Below are 22,573 nucleotides of genomic sequence, written 5' to 3' on the forward strand. Positions count from 1 at the left end.
TACTTGGGTCTTGTTTTCAGTTTTTTTCTCCAATGTTCACTACTGTGCAAAAGTTTGGAGTTGGTAAGATTTTTTTCAATGTTTTTGAATGAAGTCTGTTATGCTCACCAAAGCTGCTTTTATTTGCTCAAAATACTGTAATTTAAAATAACTTATATTATTTTCAAACTTAATATCATTTTAAATGTATAAATTACTCCAGTCTCCACGTGTCACATGATCCTTCAGAAATCGTTCTAATATTTAATGTTCAATGTTTATTATCAATGTTGAAGACAGTTGCTTAATATTTTTTCAGGATTCTTTGATAAATAGTAAGTTTAAAAACAGCAATTACCTTTTCTTTCATAATAAAGGTATTATTGTCACTTTTGATCAATTTTAGCCTGGCAAGCCACCCTATCAAGATGTTTAGGTCTGGGAACTCAATCCGAGGGGCGGGATAAACAGTTGTCTTTCAAATTCCCTCTGCACGCAATAGGACAGCGCTACAACCAAGCAGAGCAACGGACGCCGTTCTCTTAACTCCATGTCATCCAGAGTCGCGGCCAAAGCCGATTCGAAAGACCGCTGTTCGACAGCAGCATCTTCTTTGTTTTCAAGTAGCAGATCACCTATGGAAATCACGCGGAATCGTCACAACTCTGCCGTCATTATGTTAAGCCCGCCCACTAACTCTATACACGATGTGATATACACGATGTGATTGGCCTGACCAGAAGCCATGTTTCCATCCTCTTGTCAACCGAATTATCTGAAGTTCGGTAAAAAAAAAACGCATGCGAATAAAGCTGGTGAAAGTGTGTTTCCATCCAACGGCTTTAAAGCGAATAAAAACCTGTACGTAATGACGTCACATGATGTTTTGCGATCAAATTGGTATATCGAATTGATTTGAGAAATTTTAAGGTGTTTCCATTAATTTTCGCACTGAATCGAACAACATTCAAGCAAACTTTTGCGAACAAAGTTTTGCTAGACAAAACGGAGCCTAATAGTGCTTATGTGCCAGCTGATAGCGACATATGTAAGGGAAAATGTATATGCCAGGCGGTTGTTAGCCTGAAGGGGTTGTATTCGCTAACAACCGCCTCGCTATACATTATCCTGCTTATTACATGGCTAGCTGCTACCTACCAAATAAATCAATAATTTGACACAAAATATTAACTTAAAAAGGAGTTTATTGATTTAAAACGAGTAGTGCTTCTGCTAAAGAAAATAGTCTGTTCCGTCTCTGAACTGCGTCCATGGCAACGGTGTGTTATACTTAGCAGCTCCGCAGTCTGTTAACAAGAAATAACACACCGCATTCTACATTAGAATTCAACCAAGCCACGTAATAAAAAGCAAACCTAACATAAGAAAACAACGACGCTATAAACACATTGCTATGATGATGCAGATGCACGTAAATGCCCGACGACAACGGAGGCAGCCTGTGGTGTGGGAACGACAGCGCTCCATCAGTTCTGGGAGATCGTGGTTCAGAGACACTTCACGGAAACCCTTTGGTTGAAGCATTTTTTTTGCTTTGTCCACTTACATCTGTCTTTGTTGACATCCGCCATGTGTGCGCAAACAGAGCGGGAATACTGGCCGGAAATGAACTCGTCTTCTTCTATGTTTTGTGGCGTGTTGCAACCATAAAAGGGCCTAAAACTTAATCGCAATTCATTATTTATTCGGCAAATAACGTTTCCATCAGCTTTTATCGCATTTGCCGTATATCGATCAAGATAAAATCCGATGAGACCGAACGTATTTCATTTGAGTCGATATTCATGAAATTTAATCGTATTTTACTGTTTCCATAAGGCATTTTTCATTCGATATCACTTAATTCGGATAAAAAGGTGTGGATGGAAACATGGCTAGAGTTTGGTTTTTCCAGTTCGAATGCCAACGGAGAGTTGCTAGATAATGCAAAATATTATTTTTGCTGCCGCAAGGCTGCGTCTAGATTTACAGGCTAGATCAATTAAGCTTTTCTGAATAAAGGTATTCATTTATTTCAAGTAGACCCCAAACTTAACATTTTTGTCTGTTTGAACCACCCTCATAATCTCACAACCAGTTGCACCTTTTGTAGCTTCAAAAAACACAGTTGTTAAATTTGAGGTTCATTCTTGTCTAGTGCGTTAAAAATGAGGTTCATTCTCGTCTTACGCAGCACAATTGAGCTTTAGGAAGAACCAATGAGGTTCATTCTCGTGTGTCAAGCAGGTTCGGTTGAGCTTAATAAAAGCCTAATTAAATCTTTTGAGTGTAAAGTGACCGTGTCTCTTCAGAAATTGTGGACTAAACCGCTCAATTCAAATGGATTCCATGCTAATTTGTGAACTAAAATAGCTGATTTAATTATTTTAAACATTTTTACAGGAGCTGAGGAGACTGCTTTCAGATAGATGGAAACAAACAAATGTTTTTGTTTCAAAAGTTTTAATTGTTTTAGATAATATTTCTGGCAAATGCTTTATAGTACCAAACACATCCTACAGTTCAGCCATTTCAATAACATTTATATTACAGTAATAGTAAAGGAATATTACAAAGTTCAGAGAAAGGATATAAAATACATTTGTTCATAAATAGCAAAGCTTACATTAGATTTCTCGTCTGCCCTCACGACAGACTTAACAAAAGTGTATCGTAAAAAGTTGTTTTGTGCAGCAAATGCAAATGTAGACTTTAGTGTTGACGCATCAAATACATACGCACAGCACAAGACAACACAAGAACTCACATAAACATTAACCTACGACTATTTCTGAAGTGCATTCCATCGGTACAGCAATGAAAATACATCCACGAAAAGACAAGATAACCTTCGCTTAGGATCTCCCACGCTTTTCCCTTCAGTTCGTCTTTCCCAAAATCAAGTTAGGTTTGTTTTGCTCTTTTGCATTTAACACACAATCCTTCCCATATCCCACCTCTTTTCGCGTCCTCGAAGAACAGATAAACACAACGGGGAACGAGAAAAATAAATTAACATTAATATTATGACATCTTTCCAAGGTAAGCCCTTAAAATTTGAGCGAGGCAAGAGAAATTTCAATCATTCGTTACATTGTACTTTCACACTTTTTAATAATAAAACAACCGTCTGGAAAACGTCAAAGAGAAGAAGAAACATGGTTGGAGCACAGAGTGGAAAAGGTTCAGAGTCTTGGTTAGAAGTGTTTGTTTGCAGGTGTTCCAGAGGAGATGGGAAGGCGAGAGGTCCGAGAACATTCTGAATTTCAGAACTTGAAGAGGTCTATGAAGTGCTGGGGAGAGACGGGGGTGAGGCAGCTGTCGGGATCGTTGGCCGTGCAAGGATGTCCCGAGTCCTGCGATCGAAAGAGAGGGCGAACAAAATCAGATTTCAACATTTTTGGAGGAAAACGTCAGTGCTTTTTGTCCATGCAAAAGTTGCAGCCACGTTAGCTATGTTTCCATACAAAGTTGCACATTTAACTTATGCACAAAATGGGAATATCGCATAAAACATTTGCGAATAAAGCACCGTTTCCATCCCATGTGATCAAGAGAACAAAGTCACAACTTACTGGCGCAAAATATCAGTAATAAAAATGAAAGTTGCTGCGGCTCTTTTATCGTATATCATAAATCACCTGCTGAAAAGCCATAAACACTGTCATGTTATTTTGCGTAAAGATGCCTGATGTTTGGGAATGCAATCATGTGACCGTTTTGGGAGTGAATTAAACCAAATCCTTCTGATGACAGACTTTGGATCAGGCAATGAAATCGGTCCACTGGTTAGTCCAGTTATCGATCAGATCCTCAGTCAAAGTCACATGGGTTTTTATGTTGCGCATCAAGGGAATTATTCAATAAATGTGTTTTCCATCATACTTTATGAGCATGTCTTCTTATCGGATTAAAATATTGTTTAATTCAGCGCATAACATTTTTTGAATTTATGCTCATCTTGGCGTTCTCATTCCAGCATTTTTTTTCTATTAAATCCGCAAAAAATAGGTGGATGAAAACATAGCTACTGTTAGGTTGCTAGGGTCCCTCTATCGATGCAAGTCATTGTTATTTTGTTGCCCCTTTTATCATCCGTCAGACAGAAATTCTGATATTCTCATTCGTAATTCTAATAGATTGGAAAAGGTCAAAAACACCTGAAGTGTAATACTCAGTGTTAGTGATTTTTTCGAATTCCTAACAAAAATAGTACAAAAATTATAGTTACTGACACTGTAAGCATGTTAATCAGCAGAGATGGGCATTAACGCATGTGTCCACCAAAGCATTTTTTTGAAAACTGGCTCTTCTGAAAATGCCTTGCTGTGTTTTTTTCAGTTGAGATAATATATGTGCTGATGCGTAAAGTCTGTGGAACTGTTACTAGTATCTGATTTCGCAAATAGTTTGTTTCTGAATATAAAAATGCTGACACAATGTAACACACCTGTGCTGGCACTAGTTTTGGATGAAGAGATGTGCTTGTTGTTGTCATTTTTTATCATTGAACAAGCAGAATATGACAGTTGGTCAGTGTGGTATTTGTCCCACACCTCCTCCACTGTGATTGGACGGCTGGGTAAAAATTGACAGCGATGAGAACTGCGTTTTACCAAAAGTTGAACTTTCTTCAACTCTCTGCGACCGAGAGAAGAAGAAAAAAGAGAAAAAAAAGCACTCATCACACTGCTGCCGTTTTAAAAACGCAGTGCTCCCATAAAAAAAAAAAACAGGAAAAATACGCTAGCCTTGGGAAAAAAACGCTTTGGTGGACACCGCCTTAATGTATAACGTTGATGTGAAACACACAAGAAAGCAAATGGGGAAAAATAGACATTCTACAAAAAAGAGAAATACATCTTACTCAAACATTAAGAATACAAACAAGACGGATCAAGTCCAGTTGATTTGAATGGATTGAAGTGTAAGAAAGAATGACGGGCAGAAACAGAAAAAGACGACAGGTGAAGAGAAAAAGAGAAAAGGACTGATGAAACAAAACAAATTTTATTAACAATGATTTCAAAAAGCTGGCACATTAATATCAGATTCAGCATGTACCTTAAAGATCAAAGCCAGGTGTCTGTCCTTTGGGAGAGAAGGGACCAGGAGGAGAACAGGAAAATAATCAAAGGGTACAAGAAGAGGGCTGATATCACAGAGGGCAAAATTAGAAGATGTAACCTAAAACTGTTGAAATGAAACTTTTTGAAGTGAAAATATGTATGTTAGAACTAACACTTCAACATCTGTCATCATTTATTTAACTGAGTGTATTGTCATTTTTAGGTGAACTATACATAATAACTATTCATAATTATAGAACCGCTGAAATGTTTCGGGATTGTGGGGGTTTGGTAATTTTTGTATAAAGATATTTATACTTTTATTCAGCAAGGATGCATTAAATTGATCAAAAGTGACAGTAAAGACATTTACAATGTAACAAAAGATTTATATTTCAAATAAATGAATAAATACGTTTTATATTCATCAAAGGATGCTAAAAAACATTTCCTAAAAACTGAACTAGTTTTTCCATGAAAATAAGCAGAAAAACTGTTTTCAACCATGGTAATAATAAGAAATGCTTCTGGAGCTGTAAATCAGCGTATTAGAATTTCTAGCACTGAATTCATCACAGGAATAAATTACATTTATTTATGTTTTAAATAAAATAAAATAAAAATCACTGAAACAAACCGATGCTTATCTATTAATATGTGGGTCTATAAGGGGTTTCTGACAAAACACTACAGTTCTAGAAGATCACAACACTGGGCTTCAGCAAGGGAAACATTTGAGAAGTGCACTTATATCTAAATAGACACAAAATCCGGATGGATGTCCTACTGTTTATTCACAGACCAGAATGTTTGACATTTAAAAAGGATTTCTTACGTTCCAGAAGAGGATGCTACAGTGCCTGCAGAACTGCAGAGTGTCTCCGTACTGTTCTTTCTGAGGGTAGTATTTCTGAAGTGTGAAAAACATCAGCTTCCAGTCCACATGGCCCTTCTCTGACAGAATCAAGTGCCTGCAGAACTGAACACACAAACACAGAGACCTCTGTGACTTCTGCTGAGGAACAGATACCGCTCTCACACCAGTGGAGTATAGGCCTGTGTGCATGACGCATATACTGTGAAAAAAGAGGGAGAGTGCATCTCTGCTTCCTTTCACTGTAGAAAAATGAAGCCAAAATATCCCAGAAACGGCATCCCAGTTGCCGATTGTGTCGTTGGTGAGAAATCAGGTCTCCCTTTAGGACCCTGAGAGATCCCATTGGTTTAACTGACTTTTAAGGGGTAGTTTTTTTAGCACCTGATTACAATTCCTGCAAAATCACATTATAATCTATATCGTTTAAAATGCGTTATAACGACCATTAATGTAATGCAAATTACATGGTTCATTTACTAGCATATAACTGAAGCTATAGGTTGTGAAATCAAGCATTTCTCATTCTTGCTGGTTTTTAGTTAGTGTATGTACTAGCATAACGATTAGCCTGCTAGCTTAGCTTATATTAGGTATGTTTTTTTGCTTCCAATATATTTCCCAAATGCATGTTTCAAATTAATGTTTGTGTGACCTTAGCATGACAATTAATTTATTAAAAATGTATTATAGTATTATTATATACTATACCACATTACAATTATTGTGTAAAATTAATATTAAATTACTTTTACAGAACATATTATGTGACATTTAGAGCATCAAATAACTAACTAAAAGCAAACTTTCTGGGAAAATGAAGACTTGAACATCATCTGTGTGATGAGAACTACCTAAAATGGCACAAACCATCTTTGGAATTTTTTTTTAGCTTGGCTCAAGTCTCATTAGGTTACATTGAGAGGGCGGGTTTCAGACATATACTGCAGCCAGCCATCAGGGGGCGATCAAAATCCTTTGGCTTCTCTTTTCAGTTGGCATGATGCCTCTGTACTGCCATCTTGTGCTCAAATTAAGCCGCTGACTCAATTTTCAGCCATTCTGAATCTCCAAAACGATTCATTAAAGAATTTCAGACAAAACCTCATTCATAAGTGCCTGGACAGAAATTCCTATCTGGGTGATACTTCAATTGGGGCCACCTTTGACCACTTGTAATCTTGAAAAAAGAAATATTGATATAGTATTTGTGATGCTGTGTGTGATGGTAATGATGATATTCTCTAATTGACTAAACATCCAATCATGAGTGACTTAATAAATCTTATTCCTCACCTGTTTCTCAGCAAAATGAAACTGGCACAGTTTCTTCCACAGTTGCCGGTCCTCACTGAGCATGTGCAGTGTTGGTGTGGCTTGTCCCAGATTGATGATGTCACAGGCATCAGTAAACTTGTACAAAATGTTGTTTTGCATGAGCAAAGGGAGGTCGCTCAGTGTCGTCCCATTTAAAACTTGCTGCAAAGAAACATATTTAGCATTATGTATGTAAATACAAACAGAAGGTTGTTGTCAAGTACAACCACAAGAAATACAACGGATTAACAGCTCACTTTGGTCCTAAAAGTTAATCAGACAGCAATCAAATATACTTTATACATATATAATTGAATAATATAATTATTATTAAATTATACAAATAAAGTATATTTAAGATTGCTGTCTGATATATCACATATATGATAAATGATATTCTATATACTGTATATATATATATAGGATTAGTCATCCCACAACCAACTACATGTGACAGAAATTGACTACACCATTTATAAAAATGTATTTTTTATCTTTAATTTTTTTTATTTTTTTTTTGATAAAATAGATATAGGTCGATTTTTTACAAATATTTGTGCACTTCCCTAACCCATATAAAGAGTGTGAAAAAGACTACCTTTGGAATTTGCAAATTGTTGAGCTGCTGTTGCCAGATTAAGATGGTTTCTAAACGGCAGACCCAAATGTTGATGTTGCCGACCAGCACAGACTTCCCAACTTCTCGGATGAGGATGCAGAGGGTGGAGCTTAGATCCTGCAGCAACGCCTTGATCAGTCGAGGGTTCTGATGGTCATCCAGAACTGCCAAACAAACCAATAGCGAATCATTGCCCATTTTTAATATCAACTTGTAGATGCACATATTTCAGGCCAGTATGGCTTCTGCATGAAAGTGTTCATTCTGTAAATAATGCTAAAAAACCAGCTCACCTTTTCTCACAATCTTCTCCAGGACATTAAAATAGTTTTTCTGAGCAGCTCCACTCAAAGACGTGAGCTGGGACTTGGCGATCAACTGCAGAAGCTAAGAGGGAAAGATACAGTGGGAGAAAAGAGGCCTTTATCACAGTCTGTGTGTCATCACATCTGGCTCCGATTAGTAGCATAAACTAATTTCCGCCTGCATTGTTGTCAATGGACGGACGCCAGTTTTGAGAAGAAAATTAAACTACAGGTAGTTTAGTTGAACTTTACAATAAACGTCAATACTTAAAAACAGTTTATCTAGACTTACATTATACCCTACTATGCATGTCATGGAACATTTTGTCAGCGCTGCCAGTCAAGGTACTGCCAAAGTAGTAATCGGACTGATTTCATTTTATTTTTAATGTTATTTTGTTTATTTTTGCATTTTATTACCACACTTTTTTGTCAACAGTATGTTATTCAATCATTGCCCTTAAACATGGAGGATATGACACATGTACGATAATTAAACCAGTTATTTTTGAATAATTGTGTATGGGCTGGAAATATTCCTTTATTTAAACAACTTCAATCCAATCAAATTATTGATGATTGCATCGTAAAGTAATAGCATGAAAAAATTTGAACATTATTGCTTAATACAATAAGTTTAACAAACCTTTAATTGAAAATAGACTTTGTAATTAATATTGTAAACTTTGTCTAATTGTAATGATCTTTAATCTGATCTGTTGTTTGTATTATATAATTTCGATATAATTTCGTCGAGTTTGTATTATATATAATTGCAGTTCTGTAATAAAATAAGGTGATCAGACTCTGATACAGTATGGCTTGTGCACTCTCCTTTGGTGTTTTTAGAAGAAGTATCTGTGCTGAATTTTATGTTTAAAAATCCCCAAAAAACAGTGCTATGATCCGTTGATACAGGCTTCAGCAGACGTTTTTTTCCGCTTTTCTGACACGGAAGTGTTATAAAGGCCTGTGATTTAAATAGAGAGAGGTATTCAATTGTACTCCGCAATTGTTCAGCAGAGATCAGAACATCTTACTTTGACTACATAGTTGAATCGCCGCACATCCTGAATGGCACTGGAAAAGTCCAGACGATTGAAGGCCTCACCAAGCGTACAGTAACCATGTCTCTGGAACAACAAACACATGGTGCGCATTTAAAGAGAATGAAAAAGACTAATGGCAGAACTGTCAAATATAAACAATGATGTATAACTTTGTGTGACTCGTGTTGTTTATTTGCTACTTTTTGAGTCTTGTACGTGTTGATAGTATGACATAATTCCTCTCACCTCTCTCGTACTCTCCTTCTGAACGTAGATCCACCTCTCCTGGAACAAAACTAAGAAAAAGGATAAAATGTATTTAACCCATATATTACATCCTTAAAGGGATAGTTCATCCAAAAATGTAAATTATGTCATCATGTATGTCTTTCCTCCTTCTGCGGAACAAAAAAAAACATTTTGTATAATGACCACTAAACTGTATAATTGCCCATTGTGCCAAAAAACACCAGTTTACTTTTAAAATTTGAGATCATTGTTGTGATAATGAAGTATGAAGTAAGTATTAAGCATTATGTAAAAATATATACTAATTAGCAATTATTACACAGCTCTGGAAAACTTAATTCTGATGTGCATTGTGTATAATGACACTGAACATTATATTGGACCGATGTTCCAAAAATTCTAGCTCCTTGTAAGAGAGATAGTTCACCCAAAAATTTAAATTCTGTCATCATTTACTCACCCTCATGTTGTTCCAAACCTGTATGAGTTTCTTTCATCTGTTGAAGATGTTTTGAAGAATGTTGGGAACCAGACAGTTTATGGTATCCATTGACTTCCATAGTATTTTTTCCAACTATGGAAGTCATTAGCTAACGTCAACTGTTTGGAACAACTTAATGACAAAATGTTCATTTTTGGATAAACAACCCCTTTAAATTTGAGATCATTGTTGTGTGATATATTTTTGTATAATGACGTCTAAACTGCATAATTGCCTATTGTCCAAAGAAACTCTAATTCACTTTGAAATTTGAGATCAGTGTTGTAATTAAGTGTGAGGGTGATGCAATTAAATATGATGTAATTTTTACACTGTGACTTAGTGTTGTTGTTGAAAAAGTCCTTTTTTCTCTTCTTGGCAGCTACTTCACAGACATCTCCCACGTAGACGTTCTCCTTGTTGTCGTTGTCCAATCTGGAGAGTTAATAAGGTAAAGTTAATCATGACATTCCCAAAATAAGCTTTAGGCATTACGTTTACATTAAAGGCATCTAGCAGAGGCTCCTATTCAGAACGATCTACAAAATGTGATCAACAGATGGCATGCAATTTATACTGTTAGACTCTGCAATTTAGATGCTGCAAGGAGTACTATATAGTAGACATAAACCTGACAGTGAATGCAATAAAACCTAGTGCAAATAAACAAGCCAATGCAAGTTATTTTTAATGATTAATCCAAGTATTGCTGAATTAGGCGAGTCCTTAAAGGAGTAGTTCACTTTTTAAAAAACTTTTGCTGATAATTTACTCACCCCCATGTCATCCAAGATGTCCATGTCTTTCTTTCTTCAGTCGAAAAGAAATTAAGGTTTTTGATGAAAACATTCTAGGATTTTTCTCCATATAATGGACTTCATGGGGTACCAAACGGTCCAAGGTCCAAATGAAAGTTTCAGTGCAGCTTCAAATGGCTTTAAACGACACCAGACGATGCATAAGGGTCTTATCTTGTGAAACGATCGGTCATTTCAAAAATAAATAAAAAAGTTTAAGTTTTATAAGCACAGATGCTCGCCTTGCTCTGTTCTGTGATGCACGTTCGTGACTCTCCTGTTCGAACTCATTCATCAAAATTAACAAATCTTTTTTCGAGTCATTTCCTTTGTTGAATGAACGAAATGACTCGAAAAAAGACTCGTTCAAAATTAACAAATCTTTTTTCGGGTCATTTCGTTCTCTTATGCATCGTCTGGTGTCATTTAAAGCCATTTGAAGCTGCATTGAAACTGTCATTTGGACCTTGGACCGTTTGGTACCCAATGACGTGAATTATATGGAGAAAAATCCTAGAATGTTTTCATCAAAAACCTTAATTTCTTTTCGACTGAAGAAAGAAAGACATGAACATCTTGGATGGCATGGGGGTGAGTAAATTATCAGCAAAAGTTTTTTAAAAAGTGAACTACTCCTTTAAGATCTGAAGACGTTTTAGCTTACAAAACGCACACAGGGAAGTGTTCGGTCTATTGTCTAGTGAAATTTAACACACAGACATAGGATGCAGATTCACACTAAAGCTATCCAAACAACTACTTGCATCCCCACATAGCAGAAACCAGACAACCACGTTTCCTCAGTCTGACCAACCTCAGGTCTGTTTCCATGACAGCACGGTCAGACTAATGATCAGGTCAGTATTTTGTGTCTGAATACACACAAAGCCAGTTCGGGGATGTTTGTTCTACGCTACTCCAGACAATAACCACAGGCGGTAACAATAACACATTTCTAAACACGGATACCTGACTTCCCACACATGACACATACACTTCCTTTTTAGTTTGTTCCTCAATGCTTTCTTTGGGTGGTGTAGCCTTTGTGGTTAAAGCTCAGAGGTGGTAACTGAAATGTTGCAGGTTTGAACGCCAAAACTATCACCCTAGATCAAGATCCAACAATCAATCCACATTATATTGATATAATTCATAGCATTTCTTACTCTTCCAAGCCCAGTTCATTGATGTTATCTCCCAAGTTGTGATTGAAATATTCAAAGCGTTTCCAGCCATCCTCAGTTTTGATCCAGCTCCAGCCTGGTGATCTCCAGTCTTGGCCCAAGAAAGGCATCTTCTTCCACCTGCTCCAAAAACCGGAATACAATAGACTCTTATCTAAAACCAATATAACACGTCAAAGGCTTATCAAGTATCATTATGATCTGATCAGACAACACACAATAACAGTCATTCAAAGCTTAAAAATACTTATTTCACAATCTTGATGTAAAACATTATCTTTGAAAAAACAAACATTTTGCATTTTTATATTAATTTTTAAATTGCATTTAAACTCTGGCGTCTGTACCAACTACGTTACTGTCAACAAATTTGCTCAAATGCAAAGCCTGCCAAGAACCTTATCTTTCTGAACGTCGACAAAACACTAAAGACAGCTTAAATCTCTACCTCTATTGTTGTTTTACGCGCAAAGTCCTTTATTTGCATTGATAACGGACGTATATTTAACTTTACTTACAGCGATTCCTTTGTTATGATGATAATTTTATGCTCTTCTTTGAATATTGACGGAAGTAAACAGTCAGAAAAGCGGAATGTAAGACGCGCCTCCCGTCGATTGCGATTGGCCATCGTACTTGTATTTGTTGTGTTGCTACCCGGAATTCCCAAGCTGATTGGTTCGTGACGCTGTCGATCACTCGCCGAGTTATCCCGAGCTCTCTGTGTCTGCAGCTTCCTACACGTGACACAGACGCTGCACATGTTGTCATGTTTTGATTTTGTAATGGGGGAAGGGAAATGGATAGAATGAGCGATGGAATAGACTGACCAATCATGTTGGATAATAACATCCCAAAATGAACATTTCCACTGCTTAGTTTTGGATATAAGTACAATATAGGCTAGGTTTATTCGTAACCCCCTCGGCCTGCAGTGAGTACAGAGCTTTATGAGAGAAAATAGAAAAAGAAAAATCAATTTAAAAATAAAATTATTTAAATGCACAGCAGCTAGAAAAAGTAAAAATGTTCATCGTCTTATGTCTAAGTTGTAAGGTGTTTTATTCCATTTTATTTGTTAAATTTAATCTTTATTGTATTTTAATACTTATTTACTTATATTTCTTTTTTATAATATATATTGTACTTATATTCTATTTATTTACTTATGTAGCCCATTTATTTTTTGAGTTTCATTTATCTTGAAGTCTTACCCAAAAATTACAGTAAGCTAGTCAACGTTTGAAGGGGATCAAAAACATTTATCTAAGTTGTGACCGAATGGGTATTGTTTAAAATTCATGTATAACTTTGATGAGAGGTTTTGATCCACTTCAAATTTTGAATACTGTTTTCAACACCTGGCACATAGACAAAAAAACTTGTCCTGAGAACACATTGCAAATAGAACCTCCCTTCATTATACTGTAGAGTTGACACTTGTCAAAGTGCTTTCTTTGTGTTCACTTGTTTACTCTATTACCAATAAATGGTAGTAGGCCTATTGGATATGTATTTATGTTTATATTATATAAAAACCCCACCTAGATTAAAGTCCAAACCGAGCTGAGAAGTCTTGCCATAAGAAAAGTTACAGTCCATCCATGCATAAATAATCATTTGCATGCATATAGCAAGTAACTTGTTTGTGTGGTTTGTCGCCAATGAAGAATTATATAATTTTTAACTGTACCAATAAGGCTGACTCCTTAAAGGGACATTGTGTAGGAATTTCTCCCATCTAGCGGTGAAATTGTATTTTGCATTCAAACGAATTGTGCTCGCAGCGCCTCGCTTTTTCAAATGCGTGTTGCATCTACTGTAGCTGTTATGTACATAGACAGTAAAAGAAATGGACACAGCGACCCCATTGATTTCAACCCTATGATTTCAACGGAGAAGACTGAAGCCCGATTATTGCACTTCCTGTCTGATGGCTGAGCGACTGCGCAGGCTCAAACTGAGCTTGTTGACAGTCTGACAGTTGTAAATCTTCTAGTAGCTGTGCCAAGATAAATCTGAATCACCTAATTCCTCAAAAACGTTGTTGAAATATTTTGTCCTGTTGCTTTTATGGACTCTATCTATGGGCTTCTCCCTTGACTTTATGCCTCAATGTCCCCCCGATTGCCTCATAGACAGTAAAAGATTGATGTGAGCTTCTCCTCCTGTCTATACGGTAATGTCTCTATTGTGCGACAGAAAGTCGTGTGGTTATGACGCAATCGTTAGCCTATTTTTACAAAAACGGCTTCTACGGGGCCATAACGTAAGATACAAAGTAATGGAGCCTTTTATACATTGTCGTGTTTCTTTAGAAATAAACAATGGACAAATTAAGTCTTTGGACGCCTCAGATGTAAAGTAATTTGCTGTCAAAGTGACGCCAATATGAATGGGAGTTAATGGAATGCTAACAGCAGGTTAAGTTCTGCTACAATGGTTTCTCCCGCGAGGCTTCAGTTTCCGGCTGATGGATTACCCCCTTGCTTATGTACCAAAAAGCTATGACAGGATGTCTTCTAATAGCACTTTGTCGAGTTTTCCTTGGTTTGTTATTTCAGACAAACTGCAACCTGACACAACGAACAAACAAATGTTACAGTATGAATAATAACAGTGCAATGCAGCCTCCTCCGTTTCTGCTGCTTTTAGTTACGCTGGCTCTGAACGAAAACGCGTTGGCCTAGTACTTTTGGACCTAGTGTTAATTTCGTCAGACGAGACGAGATTAAATAGGCTTGTTTGAGATGCGCCTTGCCTCGCCTGAAATGTAGGCGAGAGTAGGCGGCTGCAGTGAGAGGAGGAGTGAAAAAAACGCAGACAAGCCGGACAGTTCTCGCTTCTCGCAGTGGATTTGACACCTGCGAGATCAATGATGGATATCACGGGATTCACGCTCGTGCACGGTGTGGCTAATAAACTGGATGTAATTGAAGTTCTGTTGCTTTTATATGAAAATAAATATAATGAACAAGACACCCAAAGTAGGCCTACTTGTTATTTAATTCCATTCCAAATAAGTGTTTATCAATCATTTTTTCTTTAATACAGACATACAGGTGGGCTATGTGTTTTTATATATATATATATAAAATGACATTGCATAACCAATAGAGATCGCACTGTCCGAGATTTGGGGAATATTCACACCGAACATACAGTATACACATAAAACATGATATCCGAGTTTTAAAATCAAACATTTTAAAAGAGAACATACATCACGGTTGTTTAAACCAATCAACATAAAGCTGTGTCGTCAGCAAGTCGTTTCCCATCATGCTTTTGATCAGAGCAGTCGGTGGAGAACAACTGCGCGCGACTGCAGAATCCGACACGTGCGCCTTGCGCTCGCGAGAGTATTTTGACACACGTCAGCATGACATCAGAGCAAGGCGGACCGCAGTCGGACACATTTCTAACCGGCATGCATTACGCGCCGATCACCGGTGATCGGTTCTGCGCAGATTTTGCTCATCTCAAACATATGTTCGTCAACGACCTTTTTCCATGACTAATGCCTGGCTCACACTACAGGAGTTTTAGGCCGATTTATGCCCGATTTCCCCCTCCCGACAATCGGAGAAAATATCTTGCCGAGGACCTCGATCGGTTCCGATGTTCGGTGACGATTATCTGGTAATGTGAGGCGTTCACAGATTGAGTCTTGCACCTCCCGATCTGCTCTCACACAAATCGGGCTCGCCCCGATCATATCAAACATGTTTGATATTTATCGGGATGAGCAAGATTGTGATTACGTCAGTACTGTCACAATAGCCAATAAGAAACAAGTAGGGCTGTCGTGGTGAAGGAATGGGGTAATTTTGAGTGACTCATCAGCGTGATATGCGCATAGACTGTAAAAAAGGATATGCGGTATTATCTTTATTTATTTATTTATTGCTAAATAAAAGTGTTACACTGTTGTCAGCCGGCACGAAGACTAGTACATGTTCAGTAATGAAACCGAAACAAAAGAAAGTGGAGTAAACAGAAGATACAGTGTCAAAATAAGGGTCCCACATAGTATAACAGAACATAAACCTGACACAAGCTTGTTAGATCATTATGTTCTGTTATGCAACGCTGAAGCTGACACGTCACCTCATAGAGATGACGCCATTCATTAGAAATATCCTTAAATGTTAAAAGGATGATTTTTTTTTTTAAAGATTTCACTTTCCTTGGTCACGGAATATTTTTCAAATATGACGTGATCTGAAGGACAGATATTTAGTTTACATCCACTTTTCCGCTTCCGATCTGTTGCGTGAGATCACGTGATCATGGTGGAATCATATCTGGCATGATAATCTTATTAACATTTTGTAGTGTGTGATGCGCCACGAATTTCAAATCTTGTAGTGTGAGCATGTTTAAGATTTGAGGGAAGAAAATCTGCAAAGATTCTCCTTAAGTGTGTGGTGCAACCAGATTTCAAAATCGGTTAGGATTTTAAAACTCCTGTAGTGTGAGCCAGGCATAAGACGAGACGATGACGAGACTGCACCAATGTCCAAAAACGATGACTAAGACTAAATTAACATGCATTATTGTTGACGAAAAAAGACGAGACTAAAATGTTTTGCATAAAATAAAAACTAAGATAAAATCTCTCTTCATTCGTCTCTACTTTTTCATCATGAGATATAATATTCAGCGGTTACTAGGGATGAGTCACAATTTTCGAATATTCCATTAGTTGATTTTATTATAGAATATCGAATAGGTTGTGCAATTGTTGTCTATAAAAAATCCCCATGTTTTTGGTTCTGATGCGGTGACACGTTCATGTAACCAGAGGGTGACGATGCCAATAATGCATCTAAAAGCTGTCAATCAACTCTCAGACAAAAGAAGAAGATACACATTGTCTCACAGCAGAGCATGTGAGCGGAGTGCTAATATTTCCTCCAGAGCGGAGAGCGTCTTTCTGAAGATTGCGCGCCGCTCGCTCAGAACGCCAGCAGTGACGCGCTGGTTAGAAAATATGTGAAATAAGTAGGGCTGCCCGTGCACTACTAAAGTTTTTTTTTCTAGTCAACTAGTAGCCTATTTAATTTAAGCCATTAGTCTTATCACATACTTATATTGATTTAATTACTTATATATATGTATATATGTATTACTTATATCTATATATATGGGACTGTGAGAGAATGATATACCATAATGAACGTTTTCGTTATGCTATATATTGCCTATTCCGCATCTCAACGGCCGCATAAAGCTTGCCACAAAAAACGGCAAAAGTAATGATTATGCATTAAACATTTGATTTGTTTATTAATAAACTATTGGTTTATGTCAGTGTTGGCTGCAAAGATAAAGTTGACGATGCTAACTCGAAATCTTCGCAGTAGTGAACGCGCCTGGAGAAATGCACACTTCATTCGAATTAGCCTACATAAGCAGAGAGCAGCCCATTTCTTTTCGTTTTGAATTGTTTTGTTTAAAAGTACACATTTCGGGCTTTCTATAGATATTCTTCTCAGGTCTGTGAGGCAAGTATCTTATACGCTGAGTTTGGGTTCATTTATGAGACGCGCTCCAGTTCACGCGCCCCCGCCTTCGTGTCCGGATTATATTGTGTATTATATTTGCTTCTCGTTTATTAATCCAGATGATGTAACATTGTTTGTGTAATGTAACATTGTTTGTTGATGTAACATTGATTAAATGTTTGTTGATGTAACATTGATTAAAATGAAGATACAATTTATAAAAAACGAAATTCACTTTAAAGAAAGGCTTTCTACAAAACAAAACTTAATAAGTGATCAAAATCATGTGTCATTATAACTGACGGGAAGCACTGCGGACAAAAAATATCGGGGAAAGACATCTACGCTGTAAATCAACCAGTTACCTTGCAGAAATATTAATTGTTAAGCCTTGTAAAATCTAATTTGTTTATTATTTCTCAAGACCAACCTAGAATGTAAATAGGTTGTATTTTAGGCCTACAGTAGCCTACAGTAGGCCTATCTTTTCAGTTTTTCTGGGTATATACTTATTTTATTTCTGCTCTGAACAGAAAAATGAGACACAAGGCAACCAAAAACAGTTTTAAAAACCTTTGTAACTTGTCAATCGGAGTCTGTTGGGCCCCAGCTTTTGAATTGTATAAGTTCAAAATAAAATACTTTTCAGAACAACTTCAGAAAACCAGACACGTTTAACAAAGTTGCATTCAACAAAAATCATTCAACAAGTGTATTTTGTCAGGTAATTATGACATTTAACCAATATTTGAGAAGCGAGAAACACTATTTGACTGAAGTGGTTATCAGAAATAATCTCAGAAATAATTTGTTATTTTAAAAAAAGACTAAAATGTTTTGACTAAAACTTGACTAAGATATATTGAGTTTTCTTTTGACTAAAACTAGCCTAAAATAACGAGACTTTTAGTCGACTAAAACTTGACTAACAAAAAAAAAGATATGTGAATGACTAAATATGACTAAAACTAACAAGGACATTTGGCACAAGACTAAGATAAGACTAAATTAAAAATCGGTGACAAAATTAACACTATTTTGACCCTCTCTGTTATTATAGTTTTTCAAGATGGCGCAACGACATGGAAGCCTCCGTGGACCTACCTTAGGGACCTACCCCTCATGTAAAGTAAGTCACATAAGTCAGATAATTGGCAGAGGTATTTGTACACCATTGAGGACATATTTATGAATACGAATATTGATTTTAGATAATAAAATACCTAAAAAACTACACATAGTCCCTTTAATCATTTGCACAGAATGGACAACAGCTAAATTGTAACCCTATTTGAAGAGTATTTCGTAATTCATAATTATCTCAACAGAGACAAATTCCAAAAACTCATAGGACAGTCGTACATCTTCGTTTTTCATGCAGTTTCAGACAAACTTGTCCGTTTGGATTACAGTTGAATGAGTGAGCTAAAAAAAATAGCATAATTCTCACATCACATGCAATTACAGCTTTTCCAAAATCATTTAAAGTAGTGTAAAGGCCAGGAACACTCCCTCTGCAAGATCTAACCTGCAAGTCTGCTTTTGGAGGCCAGGGGGGACGTTTTTGTGATAACATTGGATTCAACAGAAGACTTTTTTTTTCAAATGTTCAGTCATGTGCAAAATGACGAAAAGGTTCAGTTAGTTAACATTCATAAAATGGATTTTAAAGGTTTTTTTTATCATTATTAATATGCATTTATGATCATTACATTACTATAGATCTGCATTATCTAAACTATAACTAATCCAAAAGTAAACTGCATATCAGTGCTAGAAAAGTAAGAAAGTACGATTTTACTGACTGGTATTCATATTTATTCAGCATTTTTACATAAGGTTGTTTGACTCAACAGTGCACACACCTTACAAGTCATTTTATGCCAAGGCATAGTGAGTCAGGGAAGACATGAGTAGACTGTAAGTATTAAAGTCAGTATTAGGTTAGGATAAACAGGCACCTAATCTTTGTACTTGGGTGACAGTGCGGCACAAATGATACACACCCACATTGGATGTGAATGTACTTGCTTTTTGCCCATCGCTTCCGCTGTTACGCAACAATGGACAAAACTGCTTGTTTGAAGCAATATCTCAGGATCAGGTGCTCGCTTCTGCATTCCTGAGAGGCTTGTATCATGGCCTGTTTGACTTGCACAACAATTGTATCTGTAAACTAGATTTATGTGCAAAGGCAGTTTTCACAGATTTCAACGAAAATAAACTGCAATGGAATATAAAAACACAACTTTTAATATATTATAAAATCAAGTAACATGACATGTAGATAAATTATAATAATTAACCAGGATCAAGTACTGGTACATACAGTACAAATGGTTTAGCATTTAATAAATGTTCATGTCAACAGAAATGACACACAGTCTGCTAACAAGCTGCTAAATAAAGAATACAACTACAAAGTTGTGTAAATGCTTGACAAAAACGTTCTAGTCCTTATCTAGCAATTTATTATCAACTTATGTTTTCAAAGAGCAGTGGCTTTAAATTGTGTGTAATTTATGTAGTAAAATAAAATGTTAATCAGACCTTATTTTACCCACTCACAAATGAAAAAAAACACACCATCCTAAAACCCTTTAAGAAATTTTAGGATTGGAGAATTAGCCGATTAGAACATGAATGGAATGAACATGTCAGCCAAATCAGCCAGGCACTCCTAAACATAAAGGTTCCGTGTAGGCATTGATGGTTCCATGAAGAACCTTTATCATCCAAGGAACCTTTCAATTACACAAAATGTTCTTTATAGTGAAAAAATTGTTCTTTAGGTTATTAAAATGTTCTGCATAGCCTACTAAAAAATAGTTATTTTAAGAAATGATCACAGAAAGGTTCTTTAGGGAACCCAAAATGGTTCTTATATGGCATCTCTGCAACAACCCTTTTGGAACCTTTATTTTTAGAACGTGCCTGGTTGCTAGCTTTCTGGTTGGCTGAAACGTTCTAAAACTATTTTTTTCTAATGGTAACAGTTAAGGGATGTCACATAGGCCAATAGGTTAGTATTTTTTGTTAAATCAAGTAGCCGTGACATTATACGTTGTTGAGCAAAAAAAATCGATTACAGTCATGACCCATTAATCCAGATCTCGAAGAACCTTTCCCGACTCCGCTGCATTTCTGCAGCTGTAAAGCCACTTGATGATCCGAGCGTTGCGCTCAACAACTGACAACCCTTGACGGACAGTCTCCTGCAATTCCTCCTCATGCAGGCCGTCGCTGCTCCTCGAGAATGCGTCATTTGACGTCGAGACGCTGATGCTCCGCATTCTGGAGCTGAGGTCGTCCGAGCGCGCGGAAAAGTTATCTTTGCCCATGGAATCAATCACGTCACCCTCGAGCCCGCAGTATTTGAAGAATACGTCGAAGTCCGCGAAGTTTTTCGAATAGCGTGAGCTGATGTCAGAGCTGGAGCGCGCCACCCCTCTCCGGCTCTTGCGCTCCTGCTCTTGAGTTCTAGTGACTCTCCTGTGAGGAGGAGGTCCTGGCTGCCCTGTTGAGATTGGTAAAGTTACCTGAGTGGACTCTTTCACGCAGTCCTCACGTGTGGCGCAAAGCGCACGCTCTTTTCTGTCGTTTATCACAACGTCAGATTCACGCGCTTCAGAAAATGCGTTTGTCTTGTCTTTAAGAGAGAATAATGACTTTTTATTCAATCTCCTCCCGCCAGGCAACCCTCTCATTAGTTCACACTTCTGTCTGTATAATAAAATCGAGTCCGGTCGTTTCTTCGAGCTGCTACGTCTTACCACGTTGTCTTCTTCAGGCGACGGTATGTCCTTAACACCAACATTTGCGGCGTTCCTTACGGAACCGTGTCCGTTTGAAGACCCTTGACTGCTTACGGAGGCAGACCCAATGCTGACCACTTGTTGGCTTTTTACATATTGAGGTTTAGTGGCTGCCAGCCTCTCCACCGCACTGACGCGTCCTTTATTCGCCTCGCTTTCTCGCTCCATCTGTCTTCTCAAAAACTCGGGCCCCTTCACAAGAATGCGCGACGCGTCCACGTCGGCCGTGCCTTGCGTTTTCTTCAGCATTATCCAGTCTAGATAAGTAGCCTATTGTGTTAAATCCACAACAGATATGTCGCAACTGCTGAACAATGTGTTGAGGGGTCCGATATAGTAGGTTGACGAAAACGCACAGTACTGACGCACACCTTTACCTGTTCATACTCACCTACTCCACCCACTAACAGGTCAAGACAGCGTGAGCTCGGCACGAGTGATTTAAAGGTGAGGAATACTGTCAGGAAACGTTAAATGTAACTTAATTGCTCCAAATAAGGGCTGGCGAATATTTTTTCTCAATTCTCTTTAGGAATATTGTATGAGAATAAATTAAAAAATTAACGAATTAGGGAAGGCTGGAACTAGTCTGCTGTAAAAAAGTCGCTGCATTAATTTTTTAAGTAGCCTATACAATCAACTTAAGTCATTTCAACTTGAATTACATTAAACTTAATAAAACGTTTGAAAAAAAACATTTTGTCATAACTTAGGCCTAATCAAATAATTTTTTTGGAGCTGTACAGGGAATATTTCCCAAGGAGGGAAAAAATACAGTTCATCGATCCTTTGTGACAACACATCTTTTTAAAGGATATCATACTTGACTTGATTCTTGTTTTTTCCTCAACATCTGTTTATTGTGTGGCCTGATTCAATCATATTTCTTCCTTTTGTGCGGGGTTGTAGAGTCAAAGTCAAACAATGGAAAACGTTTTTTGACAGATCTGGCTTGCTAAACTTTTGTTTAGTGTATCCTTGTGTGTGGGACTGAAGTCATATAAGTGTTATATCATGTGTCAGTATATTGAAAAGAATCAACACATGCACTTACACATAAAATGTATCTGGCTTACACACTCATACTCTAAAACATTCTACAAAATAAATGGCAGAGAGACATTGGGAGATCTAGATGAATGCAGGATCTCTATGAAACCAGTAGATGGCAGCAGACTAGTGGAGACTATGTAGCCTACTGTGTGTGTGTGTGTGTGTGTGTGTGTGTGCGCGCGCGCGCGTGAGAGAGAGAGAGAGAGAGAGAGAGAGATCATGCATGATGTGCACTTAATGATCTGCTGTTAATTTCTGAATCAATAAAATAA

The 22,573-nt window shown here is 37.2% G+C and overlaps 2 protein-coding genes across 8 annotated transcripts; both read right to left on the reverse strand.

Moving 5' to 3' along the window:
- Nucleotides 1–2,425: 2,425 nt before the first annotated feature.
- Nucleotides 2,426–12,570, reverse strand: fbxo25 (F-box protein 25). 7 transcript variants are annotated; one of them, XM_077219119.1, is made up of 11 exons: nucleotides 12,442–12,570; nucleotides 11,906–12,046; nucleotides 10,274–10,377; nucleotides 9,459–9,508; nucleotides 9,204–9,296; nucleotides 8,152–8,245; nucleotides 7,838–8,022; nucleotides 7,219–7,401; nucleotides 5,884–6,027; nucleotides 5,044–5,070; nucleotides 2,426–3,335 (listed from the first exon to the last, which is right to left on the reverse strand). In XM_077219119.1, exons 1-11 carry the CDS (start codon nucleotides 12,552–12,554, stop codon nucleotides 3,246–3,248), a joined length of 1,224 nt encoding a protein of 407 aa, XP_077075234.1. In that variant the 5' UTR covers nucleotides 12,555–12,570; the 3' UTR covers nucleotides 2,426–3,245. The 7 variants fall into 7 exon arrangements, with proteins under 7 accessions (XP_077075234.1, XP_077075236.1, XP_077075237.1 ...); XM_077219121.1 differs by having other exon boundaries at nucleotides 11,906–12,043; nucleotides 12,442–12,554; XM_077219124.1 differs by lacking the exons at nucleotides 2,426–3,335; nucleotides 12,442–12,570 and adding exons at nucleotides 4,380–4,620; nucleotides 12,372–12,432.
- Nucleotides 12,571–19,228: 6,658 nt separating this feature from the next.
- fam110c (family with sequence similarity 110 member C) lies at nucleotides 19,229–21,656 on the reverse strand. Its single transcript, XM_077217960.1, has one exon. The coding sequence runs from the start codon at nucleotides 21,495–21,497 to the stop codon at nucleotides 20,535–20,537; it is 963 nt and encodes a 320-aa protein (XP_077074075.1). The 5' UTR covers nucleotides 21,498–21,656; the 3' UTR covers nucleotides 19,229–20,534.
- Between the last annotated feature and the right edge of the window lie 917 nt (nucleotides 21,657–22,573).

This window comes from Siphateles boraxobius, unplaced genomic scaffold (genome assembly GCF_051911475.1).
Source record: "Siphateles boraxobius isolate OS27281-9 unplaced genomic scaffold, OSU_SipBor_1 77, whole genome shotgun sequence".
NCBI lineage: Eukaryota > Metazoa > Chordata > Actinopteri > Cypriniformes > Leuciscidae > Siphateles > Siphateles boraxobius.

What these genes read in the sequence shown, in the direction of transcription:
- fam110c (XM_077217960.1), bottom strand. Translation starts at nt 21,497, where the DNA reads ATGCTGAAGAAAACGCAAGGCACGGCCGACGTGGACGCGTCGCGCATT.
- fbxo25 (XM_077219117.1), bottom strand. Translation starts at nt 12,554, where the DNA reads ATGGCCAATCGCAATCGACGGGAGGCGCGTCTTACATTCCGCTTTTCT. An exon ending in AATGAACTGGGCTTGGAAGA is followed by an intron (nt 10,378 to 11,905) that starts GTAAGAAATGCT and finishes TTAACTCTCCAG; the next exon opens with ATTGGACAACGACAACAAGG. An exon ending in ACAATTTGCAAATTCCAAAG is followed by an intron (nt 7,402 to 7,837) that starts GTAGTCTTTTTC and finishes GTTTCTTTGCAG; the next exon opens with CAAGTTTTAAATGGGACGAC.